Genomic DNA, 8,620 nt, shown 5'->3' on the forward strand with positions numbered 1-8,620 from the left:
GAGAGCATCTTCACTAGAAAGATGCCAGTGGCAAGTGCAGCGAGGGTTTCGCAGTAGCTACAGCTTGCATCCGTCCAACCACCGCTCCAGAGTGTCAGAGTGCTGGCAGTTGAGGGTCCAGGAGGTCCTGCGGGGAGGAAGGCCAGGGAGAGTGAACTGGAGGGGGCCCCCCATACTCACAGCTCGGCATCTCCAGGGAGCTCAGCCCCCACTGGCCAATTTAAACCCACTGCCTGGCCCCTGGAGCATTTGGGTGGGCACAGTTCTGAAAGCTTTCTTGCATCCCAAGTATGTCTCTCTCGCTGGCTGGTTCCACCACCCACTGGCATGAGTGCTGGTGCTCCCTCCATCCTGCTCACAGCATCTCCCCTTCCCATAAACCCCACACTGCAAGATGGGGAGGCTGAGCTGTGAACTGCGAAATCCTTCTCCAACCCTGCAAAGCATTTGTAGCTTCTCTGAAGTGAGCATCAGAGAAGCTCTGTGACATGTACGGTGAGTACTTGGCAGATCCTAGTTCTGAAACTGGGACACTTGTCCCACGGCCACGGCCTCTTGTTACCTTTCCATGCACCTGCTTCACCCCTCACCTTCCAAAATTCCTTCCAGCTCCTCAACCTAGGTCAGCTGGACTGAGTTTCTCTAACCTTTTCTCTTGGTCCCCCAAACATGACCCTCCTATTCCCAGCCCCTTGGCCAGAATCCAGACCCCAGGTCCTCCTCTCCCATCCTAGAAGTGGTGGGAGTCACCAGGCCACTGCAGACCATTAGACATCAGTTCGTCCCATCCCTCGACCGGGCATGAAGCTCTATGAGTCTTCCAGGGTAGGGGGTCACACAGTTGGAGAAAGGGCGGTGACCCCCTGGCTCCTCATAGCTACAGAGCAGCAGGGAAAACACACACAGACGTATTTTCAGAAATTGCAGTGCCCTCCATAGCCCCTGGCAGGCACTGCAGAAGGGACTCCTTGGGGAGGCGAGTGGGGGGAGCCTGGGTCTTCTCCCTTCCTGTCCGCCCCAAGTTCCACAGAGCAGCCTGATCTGAGCTTTGGAAAAGCCGCGGCAGCTTATTAGCTTAATAAGAGCTCACTTCACTGGGAATCCTGAGCAAGTAAGAGGCCTTGATCAGACTGGCCCAGAACATCTCTACTTAGTGCCATACAATGAAGATGGTTTTAGCTCATTAATGTTTGCCCCAGGGGGCCAGCCAAGTTTCCAAATTAATTGGAAAGTCAAGACTATGCATGAAAGATATTTCCAACACTCAGAAGACAGTTAACATTAACAAAAGGATTCCCACTTTAAAATGCAATCTATTAAATTAGTGAGAAAAATAGGTTAACGTATAAGTGGTGTTGAGACCACCGACCAGCCCTTTGAAAAATATGAAGGTGGATGCCCTGTCTCACTTTTTAAAACCAAAATAATTTCCAAGAAGGACCAACATTTAAGTATAAAACCATGACAATTCTATTTTATAATTTATTTAACAAAAACTTAACATAGGGTATTTTGTGCCAGGGACTGTTCTAATATAGAGGAAAACATGGCTTGATTTCTTTAGAATCTTTCATCTTAATCTTGGTTGCTATACACTTACAGTCCCAAACCAGTGGGACTTGATGAGTGGGTGAAAGTCATTAATACAGGCTACTTACCACGCTCCCATTCCTCTTTTTCCTTTTACAATTTTCTTGGCACATTCAATTGTCTCCTTTAAATTTGGATTCAGTAAAGCTGTGAAGAAAATGAAGTGGAATGATACCATGTCACCACTTGGCAGCTAAGTCAGAATGATGTCAAGGAAGCTACCAGGGGCTCACATTAAAGAGGCTTCCATGTGATTCCAAGAATAACTCTATCCCTGTATTTTTCTCAGACAACACTGGGAAGTAGCAGGATGTGGTCATCTTTTACTAAATCTATTGATTTTTTCTTATAATTCTTATAATAATATTTTCATTAAAAATGTATATAATGGGGACTTCCCTGGTGGTCCAATGGTAAAGAATCTGCCTTCCAATGCAGGGGACATGGGTTTGATCCCTGGTCGGGGAACTAAGATCCCACATGCCGCGGGGCAACTAAGCCCATGCGCCACAACTAAAGAAGAGAAAACCTGCACGCCACAACTAGAGAGAAGACGGCACGCTGCAAGAAAGAGCCCATGTGCCACAACTAAGACCCGATGCAGCCAAAAAAAATGTATATGTATAGTGACTATCCTGTGCTAGGCTATAGAAGAAGCAGTGGAGATAGAATGAGAAACACAATAAATCCATCCCTGCCTTCATAACGCCTACAGTCTGGAAGGGGGTAGATAAAGATTATAGACAATTATAATACAAAGGATACCTGGAACCATGGGGGAATGCAGCATTGAGTGGGGACACCTAATTCAGAATTGAATTAGGGTCAGGGAAGGGTTATTGGGCCAAGTGACATCTAGTGGAGTAGGTAAGGGAAGGGGGTTGAGGACATCACAGAAGGAAAACTGTTCCAGGCAGAAGGAACAGCATGTGAGAGGGCCCAGAGGTGCCCCTGAAGAACCAACATGTCTATGCATCCATCCTTCCATTCCCTCCTTGGACCGTGAAACCAAGACCTCCCACCTGGGACCCCCTCCTTCTTGCCCGCACCACAGTCTCCCCCCTTCCATAACCTAGTCTGATTGCTTCTCCTTAAAACATTATTTCATTGCCCCCTCGTTGCCTGGAAAACAGAACCTCAAATCCTTGGCTTAGTCCGGCTTTGCCCAACGTGGCTTTCTACTTCCACTGCTTTCCTCCACGACCCCACCATTCAAGACATGTCAAGGGGCAGGAGGCAAAGACAGTGCCAACCCTGATGGTACTAATACCCACAGCTTGGGGGTCATGAACAGATCCTCTTCCCAGACTTTGTTCACACTCATCTCCCAACCTGCATCTGCTCATCCAAAAGTATAGTCCTTAGAAGTCTGTCACTGACCACCTAGCCCACTGTGCCCTCTCCCCTTTTCTGAATAAAACGTCACTTTGATTCGGCACTTATCTGTTATATACATGCATACAAACATACTTACCTGCATAGTATGCATGCATACATACATGTATCAGTCCTAATGCCCAACTATCTTGTAAATTCTTTAAATAAAGGAAAATTGTGTTCATCAAGCACCAGACACCATGCTCAGGACTTAAGACTTGTAAAAGCCTTGTGGGAGCACCCCTCACTCCCCCCTGCAAAAAAAAGCCTCATCCCTATTCTGATCTGTAGCTCCTGGATTGGTTTTGCCTGTTTCTAAACTTTATATGTGGATTCATATAGTACGTACTCTGTGTGACTACCTTATTTTATTCAACATTATGTGAAATTTATCCATGTTGTTGCTTATAGCTGTAACGTATTCATTTCCATTAATGTGTGATTAGAAAAAAAAGAACATATTTAGGAAAACATTCCTTCATGCACTTTGGTTTTTAAAAAGAGTCTCTAAATAAGAATATACCATGATCTATTTATCCATTCAATTGTTGATGGATATTTGCTCCAGTTTTGGGGTTTTATTAAAAAAAAGCTGCTAAGATCAAATAAAATAAAAGCCTTGTCAGGTAGGTACTATTATTAACTCCATTTTCTTTTTAAAATTTTATTATTTATTTATTTATTTTTGGCTGCATTGGGTCTTCGTTGCTTCACGCGGGCTTTCTCTAGTTGCGGTGGCTTCTCTTGTTGTGGAGCATGGGCTATAGACATGTGGGCTTCAGTAGTTGTGGCACGTGGGCTCCAGAGCACAGGCTCAGTAGTTGTGGTGCATGGGCTTTGTTGCTCCATGGCATGTGGGATCTTCCCAGACCAGGGATCAAACCTGTGTCCCCGGCATTGGCAGGTGGATTCTTAACCACTGCACCACCAGGGAAGTCCTGTAACTCCATTTGCTAGATAAGAAAACTGAGGCTCAAATCACATAACTAGTAGGAGGTGGAGCCAAGGTTCTGTCTACCTTGAAGCCTGTGCTTTTTCTGTTCCCCACCCTGCCTGACAGGAAAACTATGCAATTCCTCTGAATTGCCCCCAGTACTTAGCACAAGGTCTAGCCCCTCTAGATGGTGCCTTGTGAGTCCTGTTGGCTTGTGGTTACAAATTCCCAGGGAAGACTGTCTTTCCCCTTTCTCTAGAGTGTCTTCCCTTTGGGGTTTTCTAGCTCATCCCTTTCAGCTGACAGGGTAGCTCTCAGGGCTCTCAGGTCTCTTTGGAGGTCACCAGTGCACCTCCGTACCTTGCTCAGACCCTGTCTACACAGTGACCTCAAACCCCCAGTGTCATCATCAGCTTCAGTCTTCACTTATCTCTCTGCATTCTTGCTCCTCTTTTTAGCCTCTAGGGATTTCTTACTTTCTTGCCAGTTCAGCTAGGTACTTTAAAAGATGGGGGCTTTTTGGTTTTGTTTTTTTTACTTTTTTACATTTTATCTAGTGGGAGGGTTTTTCAGGGTATCTAGTCCACCGTATTTTCATCACAGCACTCAATACCACCTCTATTACAGATAATTGTATTGGATTCTGGAGATAAAAATACATAACCTTCTTATGAGACATAAATTACAGCCCATCTTCTCCCGGTGATCACTGTGCCTGTCAAAGTGGCCGCCTCCGCTCCTCTTGAAGAAGAGTGTCTTCTAGATTAGGCCCAGCCAGAGACTTCTGCCCTCACCCATCAGGCTCCTCCCTGCCTCCCCCTCTGCTCACCTGGACGTGGGTCTCCATCGCTGCGTCCCAGGCTGCCCAGCCTGACTCACCGCAGCCCCTTCTCCTCGCGGACCTTTGGCAGTGCAGTGCTCTGCTTGGCCTCCCTGGGGTCCACCCTGAATTTGGCTCAGCTCCGTCTTTGCCAGGCCCTCCTCCCAGCTCCAAACTTGTAAACGCTGGCCAGCCCTCTGAGCTCAACGCGGCCGCCCCCGGGCCCCAGGGTGGAAGGAGGGAGGGATCTACCAGAGCAGGACACGTGGCAACGGTTCTTGCCGTGGTCACACCACTCACGGTTGCGGATCTGAAGGAGGCCGTAGCCGGTGTAGTCACCGCGCAAGCTGTCGTAGGCAGCAGTGGGGTTGAACTTGCTCTCAAAATAAGCCAGGCACACACCGAAGATGGAACGGGAGGCGTGTGGTTCAGAGGAGAGCTGGGGAAGCCTGGGCAGGGGGCAGGGGGAAAAGACGTGAGGAGTGGGGCTGAGAGGGGCTACTTACAGTTTTCGAGGCTGTAGCCCTCAAAATCACTCAGGCCTCCTTCGTGGAGCTTCTTAGCCACCACACATCTCCCCAAGACAGCAGCGCCACTTGGAACCACCAGGTACCCAATGAGGGAGAGCACCATGGACGCCTTCATCCTCTCCAGCTCAGGGTGACGGCCGCCAGGTGAGTGGATGGAGTCACAGGTAATTCCCACCGAGATCACTGGGACTCTGGCCAAAGAGAAGGGTGCTGTGGGACTGGGGGTGTGCAATTCAGTATGTTCAGAAAAAGGGGATGCCCTCCTGGCTTAATCACAATGCTTCTTCCCATCCTAATTCTGTGTTTCGTGTCACTGCAAACCCATGGTACCCAAGGCCCTGCCTCTCCTCCTCCCCTTCACCTCCTGTTTTCTCAGGAAACCGCTCTCTCCAAAGTCTCCTTCCCACCCCCCACCCCCATTCTTTCCCTCCAGCAAAACCCAATGGATGCTTCTTGATTTTTTTCACACTCATTTCTCCTTGACAGTAGATACAGATGCTCAAATGCTTTCTTCCTCTTTACTGTGAAAGCAGAACTTGTTCATGAAACACATTTTCGAAAATAGAAAATGAGAAAAGAAAAAAATAATTCATCATGGTCCCACCACGATGAGCACAGCAGCCACTGTCATGTTGAATTACTTCCACCATTGCCTTTTATCCTGGAATATATTCTGAGCTGTGGTCTTAACCTTTACACAGTCTTGACTCCAGATTTTCTACAAACCAAACTCCAGTGACCGTTTCTCTCATTGTCCTCACAAGGAGACCTGGTCCAGCCCGGACCTACCAGTGATTAGCTGGGTCGTCACTGGAAAGAGCAGAGAAGTCTCTTAGCCTCACAGCACCTCTGCTTTCACACCTCTCTTCCTCTTGTTCACCTTCACACCGTGACATTCACCTTGCAGATTTCTTTGTACCTGTCCATCTCATTCCCACCCAGGTCCTTTGCACCTGCTATTCCTTCTGCCTTGAACATGATTCCCCCAGTCACCACAGAGCTTGCTCTTTCCTGTCATGGTCTCAGCTCAAACAAGCTCACCACTTCAAATAGGATTGTCTGACCACTGCCCCATCCCAGAAAATAGTTTTCATTTTCTTCACAATATAAGTAAATTTCAGAAAGTTCCTTGTTCATTTATTCATTCATTTGTCTACCTCCCATACCAGAGTGTAAGCACCAGGCATGCAGAAAACTGGCCTGTCTTGTCCTCTGTGTTAGCCTCAGAATTTAGAACAGAACCTGGGGCACAGTAGGTGCTCAGTGAATCTTTGATGAATGAATGAATGAATGATTGAACAAAAACGTACTCTTCCCAACAGAACTGTCATCGGATGAGCAATAAGTGAATGTGCTGAGGAGCATCTCCTGCAGCTGGGAATAGTCATGCCTGTCCCAGTTCGTGCCCACCGTACACCCACTTACCATCCTTCTGCAGGCCCTTGGTGCCTCCTTGGGGGAAGGGAAGAGCAGCCACTGCAACAGGCTCAACGTTTATTGCAGGAAAGTTCTATCTACATTCCGCTCCCTGGATTTTTCAGATGTCACTTCCTTGATAACCCGTTTGCCTTCACTCAAGAGCTTCCAAACCATAAGTCCTTCTTCGCGACCTGCTCTTCTAGAATCTTTTCTATGACATCTGTTGCTATGCACCAGGGTATTCTGAAACAGGGAGGGGTTGGTCACCAGCACATTTGTATTAGTTTTCTATTGCTGCTATAACAAGTCACCTCCAATTTAGCAACTAAAACAACACAAATGTATGAACTCAAAGTTCTATAGGTCAGAAGTCTAACAGGGCTCACCAGGCTAAAAGCAAGGTGTTGGCAGGGCCATGCTCCTTTCTGGGGGCCCTAAAGGAGGATCCACTCCCTTGCTCATTGGGCTCTTGGCAGAATACAGTCCTTGTAGCTGTAGCACCGAGATCTCTGTTTCCTTGCCGGCTGTCAGCTGAGGGTCATTCCCAGCTGCCAGGGGCCATCTGCATTTCTGGACTCTACCTCCTTCCTCTAACTTCAAAGACAGCAAGGGTGGGTGAAAACTTTCTTTCACGCTGAATCTCATCTGCCTCTCCTTCCATTGTTGTATCTCATGGACTCACCTTCTGCCTCCCCTCCTGCTTTTAAGGACACATGTGATTACACTGGCTCACCCAGACCCTCCAGGATAATCTCCCCATTTATGTCATTTGGAGTTACCCCCAAACAAGCTTCTGCCAGTGGGCCTGGACTGGCAGAGTGAGGGTATGTTCATTTCTACTATGGGGCACCCACATGCTGCTTCTGGGAGGTTTTCTAGGGGAGCAGCCCTGACTGGGTCCTGGGATCCCCAGAAGCTCTGATGCTATAATCCCTCTCCCAGGAATAATGCATCAGCACCCATTCCTCACTGACCATGACCTAACGGAATTTGCATGAGGGGAGAAAACTGTGGCCTTGGGAGTCAATATTATAAGTGTTTATTGTTATCTGGACATTCTCTGGGTTCCGGGAATGGCAGGGGATGTGCTTGCCCTGAGGAAGGCGCACTGTGGGACCATCCTCTCCTGCAGCCCTAGAACCTGATGTAGTTTCCTTCCCTCCCTGGCCTGTATTAATTACAAAGGGGGAAATGTGCTTTGCGTGGAGAAATCTTGACAGCACCACTCTAACCAAGGTGTCAGGCTTGGCACTGACAGTAGTAGGATGGCCTGACATTATGTGTCACTCGTGCCCTACGGGGGAAGCTACGCAACATCACACTGGCCCCTCACATTCTGTTCCCCAGGCCTGGTGACCCAAGAAAATGCATCAATCATTAAGCTCCATGGTCCTGAGTCTTCCAGCAAAGCTGCTAGGATCCCTCCTCCCACAAGTGGAGAACACCTGCGTACACATGAAGGCCACCTTTAGCTCCAGAATGCAGAGATGTGTGCATAAGGGGGCCCCTGCCAACTGTTCCATCACAGCTTTGGTTATTGTAAAGATCATTTGTCAACTATAATCCAACTGTAAGATAAATTTGACTGCTTCAAGTCCCAAGTCCACTACAGGAGCCAGGATCCCTGAATTGGGGCCAGGATCAGCCACTTCTAAGTCGGGGACAGGGAGCCAGTCCTGAATCCCTGAGTTTCACCTGCTCTTGCAGGGCTGAGCCCTCTCAGTTTGCCCCAGCCCTGGGCCCTAGCCGGACTTCTCCTGAGCCTTCCCCAACAGATGGATCTCCATCTGCTCCTCAGACATCACCCGATAACACAATCTATAATTACATTTGTATCTGTGTCAATATCTGCATCTATATCTGTACAGCATCTGCAAAAAAAAAAATGCCTGGAGACAAGAAAAGATGCTGGCCAGCCAATCCTACAGACACTCAAAAACATGCAAGGTA

At 48.1% G+C, this 8,620-nt stretch overlaps 1 protein-coding gene across 1 annotated transcript; it reads right to left on the reverse strand.

The window, feature by feature from the left end:
• Positions 1–57: 57 nt before the first annotated feature.
• LYZL4 (lysozyme like 4) lies at positions 58–5,366 on the reverse strand (the record flags this gene model as incomplete). Its single annotated transcript, XM_081246233.1, has 4 exons — positions 58–127; positions 1,659–1,737; positions 4,974–5,123; positions 5,228–5,366. The coding sequence occupies 4 exons, from the start codon at positions 5,364–5,366 to the stop codon at positions 58–60; spliced, it is 438 nt and encodes a 145-aa protein (XP_081102359.1).
• Positions 5,367–8,620: the final 3,254 nt, after the last annotated feature.

Source organism: Mesoplodon bidens (genome assembly GCF_964165515.1).
Source record: "Mesoplodon bidens genome assembly, chromosome: 10".
Lineage (NCBI taxonomy): Eukaryota > Metazoa > Chordata > Mammalia > Artiodactyla > Ziphiidae > Mesoplodon > Mesoplodon bidens.